General features: G+C 39.8%; 1 protein-coding gene across 2 annotated transcripts in view; it reads right to left on the reverse strand.

Moving 5' to 3' along the window:
• ETV5 (ETS variant transcription factor 5) overlaps positions 1 to 23,539 on the reverse strand; it is a 58,432-nt gene that overhangs the window by 6,277 nt on the left and 28,616 nt on the right. For both annotated transcript variants that reach the window (XM_019735866.3, XM_074329097.2), the window contains exons 7-11: positions 23,178 to 23,465; positions 10,418 to 10,677; positions 8,050 to 8,109; positions 3,942 to 4,010; positions 3,611 to 3,780 (exon numbers count right to left, since the gene is read on the reverse strand). In XM_019735866.3, coding sequence (XP_019591425.1) covers positions 3,611 to 3,780; positions 3,942 to 4,010; positions 8,050 to 8,109; positions 10,418 to 10,677; positions 23,178 to 23,465 — 847 coding nt within the window. The remainder of the gene's footprint in view (positions 1 to 3,610; positions 3,781 to 3,941; positions 4,011 to 8,049; positions 8,110 to 10,417; positions 10,678 to 23,177; positions 23,466 to 23,539) is intronic.

Consider the following 23,539-nt stretch of genomic DNA (forward strand, 5'->3'; position numbering starts at 1 on the left):
CAAGTGTCTGAACAGCCCAAATCCTACTTATAAGGATGACTGTCGAGGTGGGAGAATAACAACCCTGGACACATGAGTCTTCTCAGGTCTTTAAATGTATGCAAACCTGGCATCATGGTTTGAACATTTTAGTCCAGTTTTGGAAACTTTTTAATAAAGCAAAATAACTGCATTCCTTTGATCTTTAAAAAAACAAATGTTAAACATGAACTGGGAGGTAGAGCGACTGCAAGTAGAAAAGTCGGTCATATAATAGCATTTCACTTATAGCATTAGGTTGGTACGAAAATAGTCATGGTTTAAAAGGTTAAAATTGCAAAAACCAGTTACTTTTGCACCAACCTAGTATTTCCTACATATTTGGGCATAATGAAAGCAACATTTGAATTCAGGATTCTAAAATGACCTTTAATAAATACCAGAAATGATCTGATAAATAAGGAAGAATGCACTTGCCCTAATTACATTAGAATAATTCAACAGCCATGAGTCCACTTTGCAAGAAACAGTGTGAAAGTTACATTTCCACTCTTTGGCTTCATGTTCCTAAAGCACAGATGATGTCCCTGGGTCTCCTTTCTCCATATTGCATCCATTCAACTCTATCTTTGAAAAAAGCCAAAAATGCAAAATTAACTCCAAGTTACATCCTGGTTAGAGAAGACGAACATTTTAATGGAAGTAGCGATATAAAGAGAAACTTTCTAAACCAATATATGTCCTTCTCCCCTGTTCAAAAGAAATGAGAGTATAAAATTATACTCGCACTACTGTCAGCTACCTCAGGCAGGGAACCTTAAAGGAAGCCCAGCCTCATCATTTTACTATATTCAGGGGTGGAAAACAATTCTTGAATATTCTTCCACTTCAGCCACAACCTCTCTTTGCTGTCACTTGTTTACACTCAATAGCTCACTGGAGAGAGGTTTTGTAATATGCAGACTTTCAAAGCAGCTGTGGTAGCCATAGTTACTGACTCGTCCTCTTGGGCCGGGACCCTGTGATTCAGTAGCCATCACCAGGGCTGCTCCTTCTACAGAAACGCAAAATGCAGCACAACTGCAGAGCAGCTGGAAATGAGGGCTGCCGCATTTCTGGGGAGAGGGAGCAGGCAATAGCTTGTTACCAGCTCTTCCTTCCTTTCATCTTTCTCAGTCGTTACTTTGATAGCATGCATCTTGAGTATGGTGGCTGAAGGAGTTAAAAAAGAAAAAAATCCACATATCTTTTCCTCCCTTTTCAAGAGAAAGCAGCCACAGCACAGGGAGCGGCTTTTTCTGCAGCCCATCCTTTTACACCTCCCCATGGCATCAGTTATCTGCCACATGTTCAACAAACAACCCTACCCCCAAAATATTCATTAATGCAGATTCACAGTGAAAATGGCTCCAGATTAAAGCCGAGTCAGTCATAATTGAGAGGGTGCTAAGCTGGATGACTATCAAAAGACATTTGATTAGGGGGCCTGCCAAAACGCAGTTCTAAAACCACAATTTCCATGCACAGTGTAATGGATATTATGGATAATTACCCAGAGTGCACTACTCAGCCACACAGCTGCCTACAATTACGTCCCAAACAGCTTCCTCCTCCACTTCACCCTTCAAGCTCCCCCGTGACAACTTCTTACAGCTTTTCGAGAAGTTGGTCTCTTCTTGACATTAACAAGAGACGGGCCCACAAGGAGTAGAGTGGGGGGTGGGAGTGGGGAACGCAACAAATGCTGCATGTTCCGTGGCTAAAGTGCACAGAGGGAACAGACCTAGTCCTAGGTTAAGAGAATGGAACATTCAGAGTTCACGGAATGCGTGGGGATTTCAAGGTGGGGTGGAAAGAAGTACTTCCTGAAGAAATAAAGCTGTCCAATCAGCCGAGGGATTCTCAAGGCCACCACAGGCCTCTCACGTGACTTGGAAGCTTGGCATTTATGAACATTCTGGATTAATATTAGTTTCTTTATTAAGTAAGAAAGCAGGGGCCCTTTGCCATCTGTTCATCATTTTCTTTACTACTGGTAGGAGAGCAGAAGATTCAATAACAGCCTTACAAAGAGTCATAACCAGGTTTACCTGCAGCTGTACAGCCTGTGCTTAGGCCCGAGGCAGTGGCAATAAAGTAATAAAAGCTCCTGTTTGTGAAACAGGATAAATCAATAAGGGCTGCCCACATGACAGATTTACTTTCAAAAAGCCTCAGAGAGTTTAGGCGACATGCTTTTCTCAAGCCTCACATAAACCAGGCCATGTTATGAGGAAAAGAATGTGGGGCAGATGGCTCTCCAGTATGGCTGGGAGCCTAAAACATAGCTCCATTTCTGCATGACTTAGCCAAAAGAAACCTTTAGAAAAACACAACAGTGGTCCCAAACTCTGGCTATGAAGGTAGACTGAGTCTTAACAGAAACTGATTACAATATGAGATGTTGACATATTTGCATTTTTGTGAATGCTACAAAATAGGGAATACCACACGTATATCTTCTTTTGTAACTGCCCTTAATGAAGCCTTCCTTATTCTCCTACCAGTCAAGATTCTTCTGAAGTTTCCAATCCTCATATTCTCTTTTTCTCATCTTAACTTTCAGGCCATTTTCTTCTTCCAAACCAAGTGCCAGGTTGTTACCTCCTGCTGTTAACCCTCATACAACTTAGGCCCTTGGTGTGCTAACATGAGCCCTGGAATTAATGGAACAACATGCAAAACTGCAGTTGTTGCTCAAATGTCGTCCAAGAGTAATGTTCCCATTTCAATTACACATAATCCAAAGATACCTTTTGCTCTGTTGGTTTAATATAAAATGCCTAAGTACACACTACTAAAAGAAGCATATGTCAGATTTTCAGGGCCATCATTTCTTTTCTATTTATAATCTCTCTAGATTCTAAATCAAAGAGAAATTAAAAATCAATGATTTGTCTGAATGGCTCTTGATTTGTCTTCTCCACTGAAGTAATGGTACTGGTTCTGTCCACAGGCCTTTCTGTCAATAGTTCTAGGCAAACAGACAGAAACAATGTCAACAATGTTTCTTTCTCTATTAACAAAATAATGAAGGTTTGTGTCATCTCTCAACTATTATGATGGAACATAATATACTTAAAGAAAATCGAAGCTCCTAAGATTGACCTGTCTCTGATAATTTTATTTCTTTAGGTTAGCGTCATTTGAAATACACAATGGGCTAATCGCATCCTGTAATATATTATTACCAAAGTGTCATACCAATGTTCCCGTAGTCTCAGATATAGGCTATGACATGAGAGCCAACACTGAAACAAGTTTCCCATTGAAACAACACTTGGAAAAGGCTTTCCAAGAGGGAAAACAGACCCTATTTGGATGTAAGTCTTGACAGCCTCACTCCCCAGATTTTGCAGAAATGTTACCAATACTTTTTATATATTCTACAGTGGAGAACCCCACCTCTCCATGAACTGTAAACTGTCCGATTAGTAGGAAGGGCACTGCCAAGCCCAATAGCCAGGCCATAATCTGAATAAGGAGAGCACATTTAACAGTAAAAAGCCTCCGTGGAGAACTAGACAAGAACAAACCTCACCATCAGCATCAACAAATAGAAAACTCATTTGCGTCGGCCTGCAGTGCTCACCTCCTCGGGTTCTATCAGCTTGAACTCCATGCCTCGGCCTGTCCAGGCAATGAAGTGGGCGTTGGCTGGGTCATCAAGAAGAGTGACCAGGAATTGCCACAACTGAAGAGAACCTCGCCTCTGGTAAGGAGGCCCCTCCCGATACATGGTGGGTTCTTGTTTGACTTTGCCTGTTGGGGACAAAGATACAAATGCAATACTTTAGTCTGAAGTTTCTCAGGTGACTTGGGCAAAAAAGAGTTCACACCAATTTGGTGCGAACGAGACTGACAGAGGAGCTCTGACATCTCCAAACCTCCTGCTTAGCAACAAACTGGATGGGGCTCCTTACCTTCCAGTCTCTCGGGAACAACACAAGTGTCATCGAAGTACAACCGGGGATCTTTTTCATATGAAAAACCTGAAGGCGAATTTAAAAAGAAAGACTATGTTGTTTAACAAATTCTCTGTGTCCTACTAAAACTGGATTTAAGAACTAAAATGGGATTCTTCCACTTCAGGTCTTAAGCCCTATTAACTGCTGTATCTATGGCAGGCTGCATTTTGGGGGACTTCAAAAGGACTTAGGCGTTCATGTTCTGACGGAATCACCTGAGCCTCGGTCAGAGCGGCATCGATTCTTGCTATGAGAGCTAAGACTGCAGGGAAGCACTGAGTCACCAGCTAAGTTCCTTCACATCTTGCTTATGAGGTCTGCATGGATCAGTGTTGCTGGGACTAAGCCTTTCTATCTGAAAAGATATCTCATCTATTTCAGTTGGCCCAGCTGCATGGATTTGGTTCACCTGTACATACTCTCACCCTTTTTTTCCTTTTAGCGAATATTAATTTCAATATTTCCTACTCGTCCAGGCTGCCCACATACCTTATTCAATTATGATAGAGCTTGGAGGGTAGAGAAGGTAGCCAAAATGAGTAAAGACTTGGGCCTGTGGAGAACTGTGACAAGCAGTAAGTTTAAAAGCAAGATGGAGTTATTATCACCAGGCAGTGGAAGGAATATGAAGACTTTCTAGCAATAGATAAATCAGAGGTAAGAAAGGGGAACTGACTGGTCAACAACACATGTTAAGTGGAAATGAAAGGGAGCAAGGGCCAAAAGGAAAGGGGTCAGGAAGGGTGGCCCGGCGTTCTCAGTCCATGAACCCTTCATATACATTCAGCGCTGAGCACCACGTCACCGGGCACCCGAACAAGACCAGCAGTTCAAATCCAAGCCAGGTAACAGACAGGCTTGATGGGAACCACAGCCCGCTTCCGGGGTGAGCACTCCGGCGTGCTCTCCTGCACCAGCACACTTCTTCTGGGTGGTAAACCACTCATCGGGCTGTGCAGTACAGGTGTATGTGTGCCTGCTGGGTATGCAGAGGGGATAGGGAGGGGAAGCCACTCTGCATTGAAGGGCCTTCCTTAGATTTTGAGAGGGATTTGCTATGACTTGAAAAATCTACAGGTAAAGGTGCCAAGAAACAACCTGCTGTTCTTTCTGCACAATCAGCCCAGATCAAGCTCTTGGCAGGACCAGCGCGACTTTTAAGAGGCCTGGGACTGGGAAAACACTGCCCAACTTAAAGGAAACTGCGATTGCTTTGAGGTTTATATTACTCATTTTTGTTTTCTCAGCCCCCAGCACTATTTCTCTGCTTAACTATATCAAAGGATGTATATTTTATTGGTATTTACTTATTATTTAGGCCCAATAAACATTTATGCCAGAAACTGTGCTAGAAGGAGGTAGATAATGAGAAGAAACAGACTTGGGACTTGCTTGCATCCCAACTGGAGGAGACAGGTAATAAAGAGGGAAAAAAAGAAATGAGACATGGTGTAATATAGAACATTAAAGAGTGTGCACCCTGGAGCCAGACTAATAGACTTAGATTAGCTGTGTGACCTTGAACAAGTTAATTAATTTCTCTGTGCTCAAGTTTCCTCATTTCAAGACTAATTCCTACGTTATAGAGTTGTGGTAAGAATTTAATGAGTTAATATATATTCTGTTCCATGGATCTATTTATCTTTACACCAGACTGCCAAGAATAGCTCCTGGTAGATAAGTGTGCAATAAATGATAGTTTAAAAAAATTAAGGTAGTTAATTATACATTGGGCTAAGTACTATTAAGAAATAAACTGGATGATGTAAGAGCTTTATCTTGTAACATTGTCATGGATTCTAAATTCCTTGAGGATAAGGACAATTTCCTGAGTATTTTAGTATCCTCATAACACCTGGTATATTATAAGTGCTTAACAAATACTTGAACAAATATGAGAAGCTCATTAGTAGTCGCCATTAAAAAAAAGATTTAAGAATACAGTGCTAACTTTTAAGTCAGGGATTCAGTGACTCCTACAATAAATTTATTTCCAATTTTGGTATTAGAAAACTGACTTTAATGACAAACTATTATACTTTATATTATCAATAAGAATTATATAATCCATCATGCTTCATGCATTTTGCCTTGGCTATCAGGAAGCTACTTATTTCCCAACTTTCCATATAGATTTTGATAACTCCAGTGATGGTTTGATGGCCTTCTTATAAGGTCATTATAAGTATACTACTTCAAAGTTCACATACCTGTTAACCTTGCCAAGTTATTTCTAGAGCTTTTCTTCCTCTAAGGTTAAGGATAATACATTCAGAGTATATAGGAAAATATGTAAATCTAGATTACATTCTAGGTTTGGATTTTAAATTAATCAGATGAAGTCCTGCCCGAGTATCGTTTTGGTGTTATTTTGTGGTTTCTAGTCATTGACACATGTGGTTCTCTAAAACATCTGGAAGATGCTGTTGGTTTAAGTGAAATTTAAGGCAGTTGAATTTGTACCAGCAGTTATTATCAGTTGTGGCCACAACTATCTAATCACTCAAATAAAGGTGGCAGGAAGGAAGGGCCTGTATGAGGAGCGTAGTAGAAATCAAAGATTCAAAACAGCATGCAAAGATTCCAGGTGAACGCTAAGGCAGGATGGCTATCTTAGCAATCACAGATGTCAATCAGAAACGCTTGTTTCACTGTTTCACAGGCATCTGTGGTCAAGCCGGTATAAGAAGTAGAGAAAAACCATGGCAGGGTAATTTAGGGCAATTAAGAATGCAGGTCTCTTTGAAACGAACTTCTTGAACGTGTGTGGAGGCAGGGAAAAGAATGGGAAAGGGTGGGGAAAAAGAAGACAAACTTGCCAGATATTCTGTGTGTAGTAAGCAGCTCAGGGGTCAAATGACAGACTAAAATATTTCCTTTAAGAGCATGCTCCTTTCTAAATGTTGTAATTATGCAAAATATTTTCCTCCCTCTCTTCCCTCGCTCCCTCCTAGTTTCCCTGCCGTAGGCATCAATTGCTCCTGTCGAGACATTTGGAAACCTAGAAGAGTCCCAAACAGTTGTACCAATCACAGTCAGAGGTCCAGTAGATAGCCCTTCCTTCCCAGGGCTGGACACTCAGAATATCCGCAGGTGCCCAGTGAAACAACACTTGGTCTCCCCTCTAGGCAAGTCAGTGGGAAGCAGCTACTCATTGAAACCACTCAAGAACCAATTACTTACAAAAACCAGTCAATGCTCCATAATGCTGTTTTATCAGTTCTTTCCACCTTCCTCTAAAAACTCTAGAGAACCGTGGTTACCAATTTTGGATGCACACTGGAAGCGCTGTGCATTCGCTGTGGAATCCTGGGGAACTTTAACTACTAACTCTTGAGTCCCACCCCAGAACTTCTCATTTCACTTTTCTGGGTAAAGCCTGGACACCACATATTTAAAAGCTCCCCAGGTGATTCTAATGTGTAGCCAAAGCTGAGACTTTCTACTCTGTAGTAGTTATCAAACTTGAATGTGCATCAGATCACTGGCTGGTTAAAACAATGCGTTTCTGAGTCAGTAGGTCTGGGGTGTGTCCTGAGAATGAGCATTTCTAACAAGTCCCAGGTGAAGCTCAGGCCATAGGTTTGGGGAAATCACATTGCATAGATCATTTATGGAGATGAATGTGACAGAAAATAAGACATTTCTGGGGAAGTTGTTCTAAGAATAAAACCCTTTCCTGTTTCAATGTTCAGAAGAGAAGTCCTGAACCTACCATCGCAAGTCGTGACACAATTCCTAAGACCCAGTATAGGTCAACAGTGTTATATATAGCTGTATAACCTCCTTGTGTGGGAATGTGGAACTGAGGTTGGTTCATTTTTCCTTCATGTTACCAAGTGAATGCTTAAAAGTGAGGGTCATTATTACTGAAATTGATGGCAGCTCTCACAGTGTTCAGGAGCGTACCTCAAACCCTGTGTGTAAAGTAACTGAAGGTTATGATCAATTAGCTCTCATATTCATGAGCTAAGGAAGAGTCAACCTAGGATCTCAAATCTTAGCCAGGAAATAGCAGTTTTAAGCTTCCTCAAATATTATTATTTTTTTTAAAGCTACTTACCTTCATGGCTGCTGGAGAAATAGCCCCCTCTCACGTAGGATGACTGGCAGGTAGGCACTTCTGAAAGAGAAACACAGACATACACACTCTCGTCACTGGTTTCTGCAGTTGAATCAGTATTATCAGTTGAACTGCAGCTCTGCGATAAAGCTCCTGAACCTTCTCCTGCTCCAAGGTCATGTTTTTTTGGTCTTGTCCTGGGAAAAAGGTACCACCCCAATAAGCAACATAGAAAACACTATAACCCAGCATCTGAAAGTAGGACTCCTAATCAAGAGAACTGGGAAGAAATAAATGATGCCTCACTCTCATCACTTACTCATTTTAGAAATTAGTTAACACTAAACCTGGTGAGAGAGTTAATACCATGTTTCCCTGAAAATAAGACCTAACCAGAAAATAAGCATCAGCATGATCTTTCAGGATGCTCATAATACAAAATAAGCCCCAGCGCGTCTTTTGGAGCAAAAATTAATATAAGACCTGGTCTTATTTTCGGGGAAATACGGTAGGTCTTATTTTATATTATGAGCATCCTGAAAAATCATGCTAGGGCTTGTTTTCCAGTTAGGTCTTATTTTCGGGGAAACACGGTAGAAGAAGAAATTGGCTTTTAAAAGGCCAAACTTGGCCTTCTGCCTATAAAGACTGTGGCGTTAGGAAGGGGTGGAGTATCGCTTTAGATCTTTCCCAATTTGCTCTCCTTTACAGTTGACGGTCACATCCAATTCTGCTGCAAGAGGTGAGGGTATTTTTAGGTTATAGAGATTAGGGGATTTGAAGCTATGAGGTTAGGACAAGAACTGGCAGGAGTGGGGGACTGCAGTTTAGCAAGTACATTTTCACCATGCTGGAACTGTTAGAATGAAACCCAGGCTCAAGCAATCTCTTCTTCAGGGATCATGTTATCAAGGTGTCCACTGAAAGAAAAGACAGTGAGTTGAGTTGTGCCCATGTGGGACAAGCCTTTACCCCAGGAATACCACTCAGATCAAAGAATTAGAGATATAGTAACATCTGCTGGGTGTCTTGCTTTAAGAGAGTGGGGTGGAGTGAAAAACACGTCAGGACAGATTAAATGTCATCCTCAAAGGAAAAATGCTGGTTATGCCTGCTCCTGAGAAAAATACATCAAAACCTTCAGGAGGAATGCCAGTGGAAATTTTACAAGCTATCAATACTTATACTTGGTAATTTTTCTATCATAAAGCAACAGATGTCTCCCTTCTGCCTATCTCCACAGCCTTTCCCATAACCAATTCCTGCCTGAACTGAGTAATCTATGTATTATCACACAGAAGGTCAAGAGCAAATTCTATGCCCTATTCCATTTGCAAAGACCATTCAAGTACATATCGCCCCACCGCTCCGCAGGGTCTTCAAGAAAAGCATGCCCGAGGAAGGCTGAAAACCTACCCGCCACCCTCAAATTCCTCCAGCACCAACCGCAAGAAAAGAGTGAAAAAGTTTAAGTCATTTCTGAAAGAAGGGAAACCGAAGAGGAGGAAACAGTTTCTAAGTGCAAGCTACAAAATCCCAACTCTCCTTTTCCCTAAGATCTCCATTTAATAGGCCTGGCCTATAAGATACAGTCAGTGAGTGTGTGTGTTGGGGGGGGGGGGGGGGCGCGGGAAAGGAGTCCCCAAGTATAGCTTAAACTCTTGATATGCTTTAGTTCAGAGACAACTGTAGCAGACAAGAGCATCCTGTTAACTACGTAACAGGCGCCCTAATGTGCTCTACCTCTTCCTGGGTACACCAGCAGCCGCTGAAGGACAGACACAGCAATGCTCCCAGATGAAAGCACTGCAACAGATGAGCGAATCCCACGAAGCAACCAACAGAACAGCCTTTTCCATGGCATACCCAGAACCATACACAGCCAGGGCATTCACGTGCTTTCGAAGAACACCATTCATTTCAAGAATAGAAAACTCCCATCCTACATTGGGACTCTCTTCCTTATACTCACATTGAAAGTTTAGGGGTCTGATGTATTCAAAAAGAAAGCCACAGAACTAGGGGCAGAACTAAAATGCAGAATTAGTATTTCCTGTGTCCAGTGCCCTAAGATAATAGGTCTTAAACAGGGTGTCACCCAGATTGCACCCTAGCAATTCTTCACATGTGGCCTCAGAGGTGTACGCTGCACCACTTTTGAATGCCTACTGCACTTCCTACCATTTGCTTGGCTTTTCTGTTTTGTACTCAGTTACGCGTAAACATGTCTACTTTACTAGCTTCTAAATTTTTTGAGAGCAAATTCTGTAACATTATTCTCCAAAGGCCTGCACATGGAAGAGACTCAATAACAACTAGATAGATGAGTAAGAGAACGAAGAAAAGAATGGCATATATTCATACTAACCTGAATCAACGCAGTAATCCCGGGGCTCCTGCTTGATTCCCATTGGTGACTGGAACCCATGTGCTGGGGGGCCTGGCATGCCTGGGACCCCATGTTCATAGAGGGGGTCATGGTATTCTTGCTTGAATCCCTGAGGGGGTGGGGGAGCTGCAGGGACAATAGGTTCTGACATTTGCCGGTGGTAACTAGGGCGATTATCTCCAGGAACTCCTGACTGAGGAGGGAAGGGGTGGCAGGGTTCAGACAGTTGTCGCTGAAATCTGCAAGAAGAAAGTAGTTATACTGTTTAACTACAAACATGATGAATACCTACTATAAATTAGCATTGGGGATTAGATGTTCAGATTAATGGAATTATTTGCAAAGTACATATTAATATTTATTTTTGGACATTTTATCTTCTTCCCAAAATTATGTCATACATTTCAAACCTCTTCAGTCAGTACTGGCAAAAAAACAATCAAAACAATGACATGGTAGCCTCTTATTTTCCATGCATGTTTATTTCATCCACAGTCTATCTATATGGTTGGGTCAGATTATTATCTGAATATATAAACTAATTACTTGCAAACAGCCCTAACATGTACATATATATTTGTTCACTAGTTCATTCATTCTCTCACCGTAGATAGAACTAATTTTTAAAGACCAAAAAGTACAAATTAATCAGTTAGGAAATGTAGTTTTAAAAAATTCCACATACAATAACAATCAAAAATATAAAACCCCTACAAATAATCAGGAAATGTCTACACCATGTAAAAATAAAACAGTAAACCTGTTTTCTGAGGAAAAGAGAGAAGACCTAAATAAAGAGAAAATATTTAGGACTTTGAAGCTGTTGATTCACTGAAAATTATTCTTATAAAAGCAATGCCTTCCCAACCAACTTGACAAAATGATTCTAAACTTTATTTAAAATATTAAATAATTTTTGAAAATAATGATCCATTAGATATTGACAAATATTATAAAGCCACAATAATTAAAACATGAATATAAGAAATGGAAGATAAACATTATCAAAGGAATTAAATGGAAAGTCAAAAACTGTCAAAGTATATTTCAAAATTTACTACTTGTTAAGGTAGGCATTTCAAATCAATGTGTATGTCAGGGTTGGGGGGCGGAATTAGACCCATTTTATACCACATGCCTAAATAAATTTCACATGGATTAAAGATTTAATGTGAAGTCATAATAGTACAGTAAATATATATATGAAAATATACAATCTTGGAGTGAGAAAAAAACCTTTATCTACATCAAACCAACAGTAGAAATTATCAAGGTAAATATGGATATACCTCATTGTATAAATTTCTAATAAGTCAAAAAACACCAGAAACAAAACCAAAAGAAAAACAACAAACTGGCAGGAAAAAAATCTGTAACAGTTAGAAAATACTAGAAATAAACCCCCAAATTAAACAAACTGGGGGAAAAAAATCTCTAACAAACATAGCAATTGTTGATAATGTTGACAGAAAGGGCTTTAAAAAATCAATAAAAGACGAACAACCCAACAGAAAAAATGGGTAAAGGACATAAATTAGGAAAATCACTAAAGAAGAAATGTTAATGGTCATATATAAACAGAGTTTAACTTCATTAGTAATAAAAAAAGTACTACATAAAGAAATCGTTTTTCCTGATCACTTAGAGGATGACCAGTCAGTTAATAAATCTGTCTGGCACATAAAAAACACTGAAATCATAGATATGATTAGCTATAACTACAAAAGATGGTCACCAATGCAAATGTCTAACAGGGAAAGTGGCTAAGAATGTCATCATATAGCCAGCCATTCAGTTGAAAGGAACCATCAAATATGATATAATATGCAAATATGTATGGACATACAAAATATTTTCGATTTATTAAGGCAGGATGCAAAAGAGTACAAAGAGCATCAAATTTTTGCAAAAATAAAAAAAGTATTTAGGGTGTCATACAAAATCCTGGAAAGATTTGCACCTAAATGTTCACATTGCTTATCTTTGGATGGTTATGATTTTAGGTGATTTTCTTTTGTTGCTAATCTACAGTTTAATAACAAATATGCATTATTTTATAATAAGATAGACTAAAAAAGCCTCTGTTATTGTAATTTAACAAGTATCATTAACATCCTTTAGCTATAGAAAAATCCAGAGGCATGCCAACTGCCCTTGCCCTGTTAGTAAAAGAGAAAGCCTAAGGTCCTGAAGTGACACCACTTACTACAGAAGTGATGGAGGGCAAAATTGTCTTGGCTTCAGTTTCCTCCTCTGTAACATGGGGATGCAATATCCATCCAAAGGCTACTGGAATGATGAAATAAAACCATGTCTACAAAAGCATGGTTTCTGGCGCAGCTTAATCACTGACTGGGGTAGACAGCAGGAGGGTGAGTGTAGAAGTTAGAGACGGTAACCCTCAATGTGAGGCCTCAATCCCTGAACTATGTATAAGGCACTTATCTATGCAGCTAAAGAAAAGCATTTGGGAATATATGCCCTCAGGTCAAAAGCATGAGTCAAGGTTAGGGTAAAAAAATGAAGGATTTTAGAACAACTAGTTGCAATGACTTTTTAAACAAATCAACTATATAATCCTGTAATATGAAGGTCTTACTCTCTACTTTTACTTTGAATCCTATTAATAGCTTTAATCAAATAACTTGAATTTGATTTGAATCAATCTGTGGCAACATGTGGCCAACAGATTTCTGGAACATCAAGATTTAAAATCTTAAACTGAAGAGGTTGAGTGCAGATAAAGCACTGTTTAGATCAGGGTACACAGCTTCGCTCCCCTGAGTCTTCACCACCCTATTATCAAAAGCAGCACCCTAAGGTCATTTTATAACATGAAATCACCAAACAATTTTATATATACTTACCCTTTTATCCCAGACACCAAAAGCATCAGAATCTGCCGGGCCAATGTATTAAACAAGTTTTATAAACTACGTAAGGTTCAGTGGGTTGAGGTTTTTTCACTGGGGTGCTAAACGCATTACAGTGGAACTTCATCAGGAATGAGATTTCAAAGTTGGTGTTATTTAAGGAAATCCTTCCATGGTCTTTGAAGAAGTGTAAATGTGAAACTTGGGGTTAGGCTTGACATTTAGAATACAGGCACCAGCAGCAGGCTGCAAACCTGAATTTTTGAAGAAAATTTTGAAGAAGTGGGCAGAAAAGAAAGATGAAGATATTCTTAAGGCTTTATTTTTATAAAGTACTCAAACCTTATGCCAGCAGGAAGGAACAGTAACAAGGGCACACTGTGCTTTCCCTTTCCCCTCGGTCACCATCTTAGCACCTTCAAAGGTGACCTCCACAAATCACTTCCTTTGATGGCTCCGAGATGGCACAAAGCCCTCAGTTCTGTAACCAGAGACCCTGCAGCTGGCAAGCCCAATCATTCCACTTCCTCTCGGTGCTCATCTTCTCACCTTCCAGAATGAAACTCTAGAGCTGCCCTGGTACAGCCCCTTCAGGAAAGGGTACTTCCATATGGGCATCCGCCAGCAACCCCCATCACAACTTTAAGAATTCATGAAGCTTAGGGGCCTGGGATCTGCAGACAGATGCTATAATTGGGATTGTTCTCTCTTGGTTTGTTTTGAGGGAGTGGAAGTGGCAAAGGGGATGATGGATCATAAGCGTAGGTCACAAAACTCACGTATTTGGAAGAAAGACCGAGAGCTTGCTCCTGGTCACGGCTTTTATTTGCAGAGATTAGTAAAGTAATTCAGTCCTTCCTTCTCCTCAAAATACATTCTGTGAACTTTACTCACTGACCTTCATTTGAACCCCCTTCCCCTGTCTGAAATCCTTTTGAAGTATCTAAGAATGTGTTGTATACATAATACGGCTATGATAAAGATGCCTCTTGTTTACTGAGGCAGGCAGTCATTTTCAATGGATGAGTGGTCTGGTTCCTAACAAACCTCTTCTTCCCCGCACCCTCCCAACCCCTCCCCCCTTCCACTCCCACCCATATCCCAACAGAGCTCAGGCCGGTAGTGAACTCACAGTTGGTGAGCAAAAAGAGACTGACTACTGAGGGAGACTAAATTCAATAGGTTACAGATTAAGGCTTTTTCAGTGCCAGTTTATTTAAAGAACCAGTTATTTATTTATTTGTCAGATTTATATAGCGCCTCTCCTCCCAAGAGCTCACCCACGCTAACAACATTTGGTTTACGTTATGAAAACCGTTAGATGCTTTTTCTGCATTTCCTTTTCGGTTTTTGCTGCCAACACACAGAGTAAACGCAATGCTTGAAGGAAAAAGGAAAGAAGTGTGGATTCAATAAAGGCTACACAGTGGCTATGGGTGCCAGGTGAAGGAGTGACGGTTCAGAGGCCAGCTGAGAGGTGGTGATCCGTACAGCCAGCCAAGAACCCAACACCACATACTTAGTATTTCCGTTAACGCTAAGGGAAGGTAGAAAATAGAGAAGCAGCATAGCTGGGTAAGAGAAGAGGCTCTGGCTGTGAAGCTGGAACATCCCCAGCTGAAATCCAAGCTTTACCACTTACTAGCTGTATGACCTTGGGTGAGTTATGTAACTGCTCTGAGCCTCAGTTTCCTAGTCGGTAAAATAAGGACAACCAATATACCCCCCCATCCCAAAGGTCTTTTGTAAAGATTACATAAGATAATGCATGAAACAGGGCCCAGCCCTCTGCTAGGTTCTTGATACACATTATCTCAAACGTCACCAACTGCCCCCACCCACAATATGCCAAATTCAGAAGTTATACAAATATTAAGGGAAGATCTTAAGAAATTGGGAGACGACTATCCCAAACACAAAACACAAGAGTCCACCAGTTAGAGAACCATATGATTTCACTGACATGTGGTATATGAACCAAAAACAACAAAATAACAAGACAAACAAATGAGAAAGAAAAACTCATGGATACAGACAACAGTTTAGTGGTTACCGGAGGGTAAGGTAGGGGGAAGGTGGTAGATGACGGTAAAGGGGATCAAATATATGGTGATGGAAGAACTGACTCTGGGTGGTGAACACACAATGGGATTTATAGATGATATAATACAGAATTGTACACCTGAAATGTATGTAACTTTACTAACAATTGTCACCCCAATAAACTTTAATTTAAATTTTAAAAAAAAAGAGTCCACTAGTTGGCTATTCAATATCCAGTCTCCTTTCTCAGAAAGAGATTGCTGATTTATATTCTGGGTGGCACTATGCCAGCCAACTTCACACTGATGTTTATTTTCCTGTCATATACCAAGAGGCAGACACTGTTGCAAAATAAAACCCAAACACTGTCCCTACACACACACCAAACAACCCCGCAACAGCTCTCAGGGCGGTGAGGCTTGTCAGCTCCGCTTAAACTCAAACTGGCCCACCTAAACTGTGCTAAAACATTTGAGAGATGAGGAACAAAATGTCCTTTCAAGGCCTAGATGCTTGTCTGATTTCTCAAGATCAAATATGGAAGGAGAAAGGTGATGTAAGTAGGAGCTGTCCCCAATATAAAATGGTGAAAGTATTACTTTTATATGTACAACATTAGTAAGTCTGACAATGAAAAGATTAGGGATAAAGAGTGCTTTTACATATTCAAAACTTGAAATTTCTAAATTGCAGTATCTACATCATTTTAGGAAGATTCCTTTGGTATAGTTTCCTTTATGAAATACAAAAGTGACTTTTAAAAAGAAAAACTTTCATGGAAGTTGACATTTAATGAGTACCTTCTCTGTGCCAATATGATTTCATTTAATCCACCCAATCATACTATGTGGTATCTACTATTCTCCATTTTCAGATGAAGAAACCAAAACTTAGAGAAGTTAACTGCCTGCCTGAGGTCATATAGATAGAAAGTACTAGCAGAGCTGGGATCCAATCCCAGGTCTGTTAAGTCTGTCCAGCTCCAGAGCCATTGGCCTACTGTTTCCACAATTGTTTCTATAATTGTTTTCAAATACTCTCTCGATAACATTTAAATAGAAATCATATAAGTTCAGGCAACAAGAAAATGCCCATATGTTTGGAAATTAAAAAAAGAAATATATACATGTATTTTTAAAGAACTTCAAGACTGAAAGAAATAATGGAAAAGTTAGAATTGAATTTTTAAAATACCAAAAATCAGGGGTGGCTGGTTAGCTCAGCTGGTTAGAGCATGGTGCTGGTAGCACCAAGGTTGCTAGTCCGATCACCCCATGGGCCACTGTGAGCTGTGCCCTCCTTAAAAACAAATAAATAAATAAATAAATAAACAAAAAAAAAAAAATCAGAACTTGTTGGATACAGCTAAAGCAGGGCTTAGGTAGGGAGATGAAAGAATTGATTGCCCAAGCCAGGATATTTTGGGGGAATAAAAAGGGATGTTATTAACAATTACATCCAAACAAGGCATAAACCACATGCAATCTGGGAAAAACTCAATGTATGTGACCTAACCTTAGAAGTTTTATTTGATTATATGTTTATATTATAGAGAGAAAAAAGCTAAAAATTAATGAGCTGATCATCCAACCAAAGAAATTAGAAAAACAAAAACAAACTGAAAGAAAATAAAAATATTTTAGTAAAAGCACAAATCAATGAAATAGGAAACATCCAAGAGAGGATGAGTAAAGCCAAAGTTGATTTATTGTAAAGATGAATGATATTGTCTGCCAAGACTAAGAAAGAAAAAAAGGTCCAGATATATATCAAACATGAAAAAGGGGTAACTACAGATGCCATAGGTTTTTCGTTTTTTCTTTTGTTAAAAAAACAACAGTATAAATAACCCTATGCCAGTTAATTTTAAAACTCACACAAAATGGAAAAATTCCTAGAAAAAATAAATTATTAAATTCACTCAGCTAAATAGAAATCCAGAGCAAGACGATAAAAGGTGAAGACGCTGAATCAGTAATTAAAAATCTTTCCACAAAGATATTATCAGGGCCAAATTGTTTTACTGATAAATTCTTCCAAAACTTCAAAGAATAAAGAACTCCAACGTCACACAAACTAGTCCAGATTATATAAAAAGGAGGACACCCTCTACTCATTTGATGAGTATAATCTCAGTGCTAATACCCAACAAGGACAACGGAAGAAGAAAAAGTATACATTATTCTCAATCATAAATAGCAATGGAAAAGTCCTAAATATATATTGGAAAACCAAGTGCAGCAATGTACAAAAGGTAATACATAAAACGAATAAGTTAGGTTTATCACAAGAATACAAGATTGGTTTCATACCAATCAATGTAACTCTCCACAGTAAGAAATTAAAGGAGAAAATCTGTAAAGTGTTTGATAAAATTCAACATCCATTCACATTAAAAACTCTCAGTGAACTAGGATAGAAGAAAATTAGTTTGATAAACCTACAGCAAACGTGGTGAAATGCTGAAAACAAGCTCTTAAGATTCAGAACTATAAACATCCCCCACTCTAACCATTAGTAGTACAAAAAAAAAAAAAAGTGCATTACTAACTCTGTTAAAGAAGGTTCCATTAAGCATCTATGAAACTCAGTTTCAGATCCCAAAGTGAGTTTGTGCTGCCGTATATATAACATGCGATTAACAGGTGTGTGTGGAGAGGAGATGCATCAGACACATTCCCAGGCCAGGCTAAAATGTGACTCATAGTCAAGTTCTTCCCTCTCTAAAAACTACAAAATCTGAAGGACAAAATTGCACAGCAATTTATTAGGGATGGACTTTAAGAGAGGAAGTAGAAACAAGAAAAAAACTTGAGTATATTAACTCTCTTAATCTTTCCAGCATCTTTAGAGAATGAGTAGTTTTCTATTAAATCACAATTCCAGGAAATTGAAGCTCATCATCCTTTGAAGCTGTGATCATGACTGCTGACAGAGAACTTTCTCAAGCAGTCGGCTAGTCACTCTTTTAGAAGATGCCACTCGTAACTGACCCTTTCTTGATGACTCCGGGACACTCTATTCTGACCACCAGTTTCAGCAGGATAGTCTATTACAATACTGATGCCCTTGGGGGAGCATTAAGCAGCAGATTTTTCCACCAGCAGGAGTATTTTCTTAAATTTTGTCTTTTCTTGAATTTTTGCTTCTTGATGCTGAGAGAGCAGTGTATTCCAAAACTCTTAGATGATCTCTCTCTCTCTCTCTCTCTCTCTCTCTCTCTCTCTCTCTCTCTCTCTCTCTCGCTTCCTTTTAAGGAGGGTGCAGCTCGCAGTGACCCATGTGGGGATCTGACAGGCAACCTTGGTGTCATAAGCACCACGCTCTAACCACATGAGCTAACCGGCCACCCCAGGGACGATACATTTCTTAGTGAAGCCTCTTCAGTTGAATTGTGGGGACTCAATGTGAGATGTAATAAAAAATGGTACAGTAAAAGACAAAAACATATCTGGCCAGTACTATGGGCATAACAGAGGAATATTTTCTAAGTTCCACCACCCAGCACATGTAAACATGGTAAACAGCACGATGAAAAAACTTGCAAGATTGGGATGGCTGAATGAGAAGCATTCTTCCTCTTCAAGGAGCAGCTGTGGTCTTTAAGGATAAATGAACATGTCTGAACATGCCAAATTACATGTTTTAGTCCCTCCTTCGGGGGAGGAAATCATGAATATAAATCTTGCTTCCAAACAGTATTTATCTTCTAAAAATAAGTTTTGAGTTGTGAAGAATTATATACTAAGATTATATAAAACATTAAGAATGTACTTTTGACTACATTACATTTTAGTTGTTTAAAGTATAATCTTAGCAAATGACGATCATATCATCAATAAACATATGCTGAAGACACGTAAGATATTGGGCTAAATGTGGTCTAAAGAAAGGGGTCTAAATCATGGTTTTTAAACCTCAGAGTTTATTCAACTGAAGAGATAAGGCACACTGTGAACCAAACAGAACAGATATATGTGTTACAACATGGGTGCAGATGAGTAATGAAGGAATTTAATAGGATTTTGTAGTTTAAGAGATGGCTACAATTCCGGTAGTTTGAGATAGAGATGGATAAAGTTCAAGGTCAGGACAGATCTCAAAGTCACTTACTGTTTAGTAGACATTAGTGAATGTTAGCAACTCTCAAAATCATAACCAAAACATATGGCGTAGCTGTAAGTTAATGTTTTGGTTTCTAAATGTATGACCCTGTATTTGGCTACGTGACCTTTAGGAAGTCCTTTAGCTTCTCTGAGGCCTGATTTTCTTATCTGTAAAACAGGGTTTCTTACTCTGTATTGGCTAGAGCTGTTAAAATGCTCAAATAAGACTGTATTTCCTTCTATGCTACAAAATACCATCCATTTTTATTTGGGGGTTAGTTCTGAAGTAATATTCCCTCTAATTTAAATAAAAAGTTAACAAAGAACAAACTACAGTTACTAACAAGAGTATAATCTGCCCCACTTTTGAAAAGGCATAAAAGTTGTTAAATGTGTGATTATTAAGCTTGCTCGCATACATGACTGCAATTATTATTACTTTTACAAAAATCGGACCAACAATTTTAGTTTGTCTGATTTTCTGTTGTGTTATCCAGTATCTATAAGCAAAATCATTTGTCGTGTGTTTTATGTATTTTGTATCACACAGATATCACATTATCCCATTAGTATTAGACAAGGGCAGTAAGAATAAAATTCAGTGCTGGGTACTTGATGCTTAAACATCAAATAGGTGGGGGAGAGGGATGGGTATAGAAGAGAGGGCTGGAACATGATTTGTCAAAGTGTGACAATACTATACCCTGGCCTTGCCCCAGACCCACCAACTCAATCTCTGAGGTGTAGCAAAGAATCTGCATTTTTAATAAGCCCCCGTGGGAACATCTGTGCACTCTCAACTTTGAGATAAGCCTAAGTACCCCAGTTGTTTTTCTTTTTATCCATTCAGGACTTTGCCCTTCACCCCAGATCTCTCAAGGATCTCTGTATCACCCCAGTGTTTGGGGGGGGTCTTTTTATTTTAGACCCATCATTCATAAAGGCAGAGTGTAAGGGGAAGTAAGTACAAGACTGACAGGCAACTTTCAGGGAGGAATCATAAATGTCGGGGATCAAACCTCCTCCTTTTGGGAGGAGGCTGGGTACCCCAGAGGGAGAGGTACTTCATCACAGAGACTAAAGCTCCCTGTCTGCAAGGTCTACAGGACAAATAACCTCCAGCAGAATTAGGGAATGTCCCTCCCAATTCAGTCAACTGTTGACACAATCTGTTTACACAAGCCCCCCTGGATAAGAAACATGGATTAAGGGGGAAATAATCATGAGACGCATAATAATGGTTCAGTCAACAATGGACCACACTTACAGTGGTGGTCCCAGAAGATTATAACGGAGCTGAAAAATTCCTATCACCTAGTGACGTGATAGCCATTGTAAGGTCATAGGGCAACACACTGCTCACATTTGTGGTGATGCTCGTTACACAAACCTGCTGCGCTTTCAGTTGTATAAAAGTGTAGCACATACAATTACGTACAGCACATAATACTTGATAATGATAATAAACGACTATGTTACTGATTTATGTATTTACTCTACTTTTTATTGTTATTTTAGTGTATGCTCTTTCTGCTTATAAAAAAAAATTAGCTGTGAAACAGTATGCTGTGTTATGCCAGCAGCAGCCTCATACATCTCATGTTTACCACTTCTCTTGATTGCATCATTTTCTCTTGTGCTTGATTTAATCTCATTTTATAAATTCAGTGCAGCCCGAGTGTGCATTGTTTGTAAAGCCACAGCAGTAGCAGTGGACAGTGATGTCCTGGGCCTTCACATTCACTCCCCACTCACTCACTGACTCACCCAGAGTAACAACTTCCAGTCCTGCCAGCTCCATTCATGGTAAGTGGCCTACACAGGTGGACCATTTTTATCTTTTATACTGTACCTTTACTGTGCCTTTTCTATTTAGATATGTTTATATACACAAAGACCATTGTTACAATTGCCTATTCAGTACAGTCACATGCCGTAGAGGTTGGCAGCCTAGGAGCAACGGGCGATACCATACAGCCTAGGTGTGCAGTGGACTGTACCACCTAGGTGTGTGTAAGAGTGCTCTATCACGTTCGCACTACGATGAAATCACCAAATTACACATTTCTCAGAAAGTATCCCCATTATTAAACACATGACTGCATAAATAAGAGATTTAACATGAAGTAATTTTCCTTTACACACATGGTATAACAAAAACAGGATTTTCTAAGTATTTCAAATACCAAATATATGCTCAACCTCACTCCTCCCCCTCAGTTAATCCCTGTAGAAAACCAGGAGAATACTGTTTAAAAACACAAAACCAAAAAACTATTAGAATAAAAATGGTATCCAGGTCTGAGTTCACAAACTGGCAGGCCTGCAGGGTGATTCTGCCCACAGAGAGGTTTTGTTTAGTCTACAAAGTGTTGCTGTTGTTTTTAATTTCAATTAGTTGCCAACTTAAAAAAAAAAAAAATTAAGCAAGCTGGAATTTTTACATAAAAATCCAAATTTCCAAATTCTTCTGAAAAAGTGCAAGGCTGTTAACAAGGTAATAATTGGCAAAAGCTTAGCGGTGGCTGCCTCCTTCACATGAGCTCCCCGTCAAAACCCAAACCGAGGCCCAAGATGGAAGCGGCCCCCAATCAATGCTCAGCCCTTGGGATCTGTGTGTCATTGGTGTTTGTGGCATTTTGGCCTTACCAGGGGAATAAATACTCACCAGCCAAATTATGTCATTCTTTATGGTGACTTTCACAGCAAGGGGAGAAGGGGATTAGAACCAGACAAGAGTGGTAACTTTTATTTCATCTAGATATAAAGTGACCTCAGAGTAAATATTGGGAGGCATTTCGGTTGGACCAGGCCTGAGGAAGGTACACTCCTGCCTCTCACGCCCACACCCACCCAATGCGGAGCAAGAAAGACAGAAAGAAAATACAATGGTCACCATCTTGCAGCCCTTGGTGACATCACTGACAAGTACCAGCCTACATTATCTCCCTACACCAGAGAGACTTGAAATAAAACAGACCAGGCCCTCAGAACACCCTACATAAAAGAAAGGCCACAAGCATCCAAAATTCTAGAATACCACAGATAGCAGACTGAGAAGGCTGGGACCTACGGAGTTCAGTTTGGTGTTTGAAAAGTAGGTTTTCTTTACACATTTGTTTGCTGAATGAATGACTCTGACAAGTTATTCCTGATACCTCAATTTCATTATTAGAAATGTAGAACTACCTGGAGTGAAACCAGGAGATTTCTATCTCAAAAGTAGGTAATTATAAATAAGGTCCTTAGCTAATCTCCTACTGTTACAATGTGTTAAAATCCAATGAGTAATAATACCTCCTGTAACTCAGCAATCTTCCCTAGTATGTAAGTGAAGTGTTAATAAGGTCTTTATGGGTAGCATAAACCAAGGTTCACTTCCAGCAGGCAATATCCAGTGAGAAGCCAGGAAATTGCCCTGAGCCAGTCAACAGACTGTGCATCCTGGGCAAGGCACTCTTCCTCTAGCTCTGTAATGCGGGGAAGTATTATCTCCCCGCTCCTACTTCAAAAGGATGTCATGTCTATAAACCATTTGGAGTACCTCAGGAACAGGATGATTTATAAATAGGTTATATACACATTATGACTGGCCTTACCTCACAACCCACAAGATGCCTCAATGGAACCAACTTTATAGGTACCTGGTAAATATGGCTGACTGCTTCCCCTCTCCCAATGAGGAAAAGGGGAAGGTAAGCCCAGATCAGCACCCACCTCTGTTCTGATGGATACTGGTTTTCAGGCATCATCTTTGGCATCTGCAGGGGCTGATGTGGTGGCCGAGGGACCGCAAAGGTTTGCTGCTGTGGTCCAGTGTCTGGAAGCGAATGAGGGGTGGGGGCAGGGCCCACACCTTGTACGGGACCAGCTGCAGGAGGGTGTGCCGAGGTGGGCAGAGTTGCCTGAGGTGGGGGAAATAGGGAATTCTGATGGGTGGGTGACAGAGGAGTGGTAGGAGGGGTTAATGGCTTGAACCCAGAGGGAGGCTTCCTATCATAGGCACTGTAAATAGAAAAAGAGAAGAAACCATTAGGCTGCAATGAAGCCATTAGCTGGTCACCAGGTCCAGCAGCCCA

This window comes from Rhinolophus sinicus, chromosome 17 (assembly GCF_057876585.1).
Source record: "Rhinolophus sinicus isolate RSI-liver-muscle chromosome 17, RSI-T2T, whole genome shotgun sequence".
Taxonomy (NCBI): Eukaryota; Metazoa; Chordata; class Mammalia; order Chiroptera; family Rhinolophidae; genus Rhinolophus; species Rhinolophus sinicus.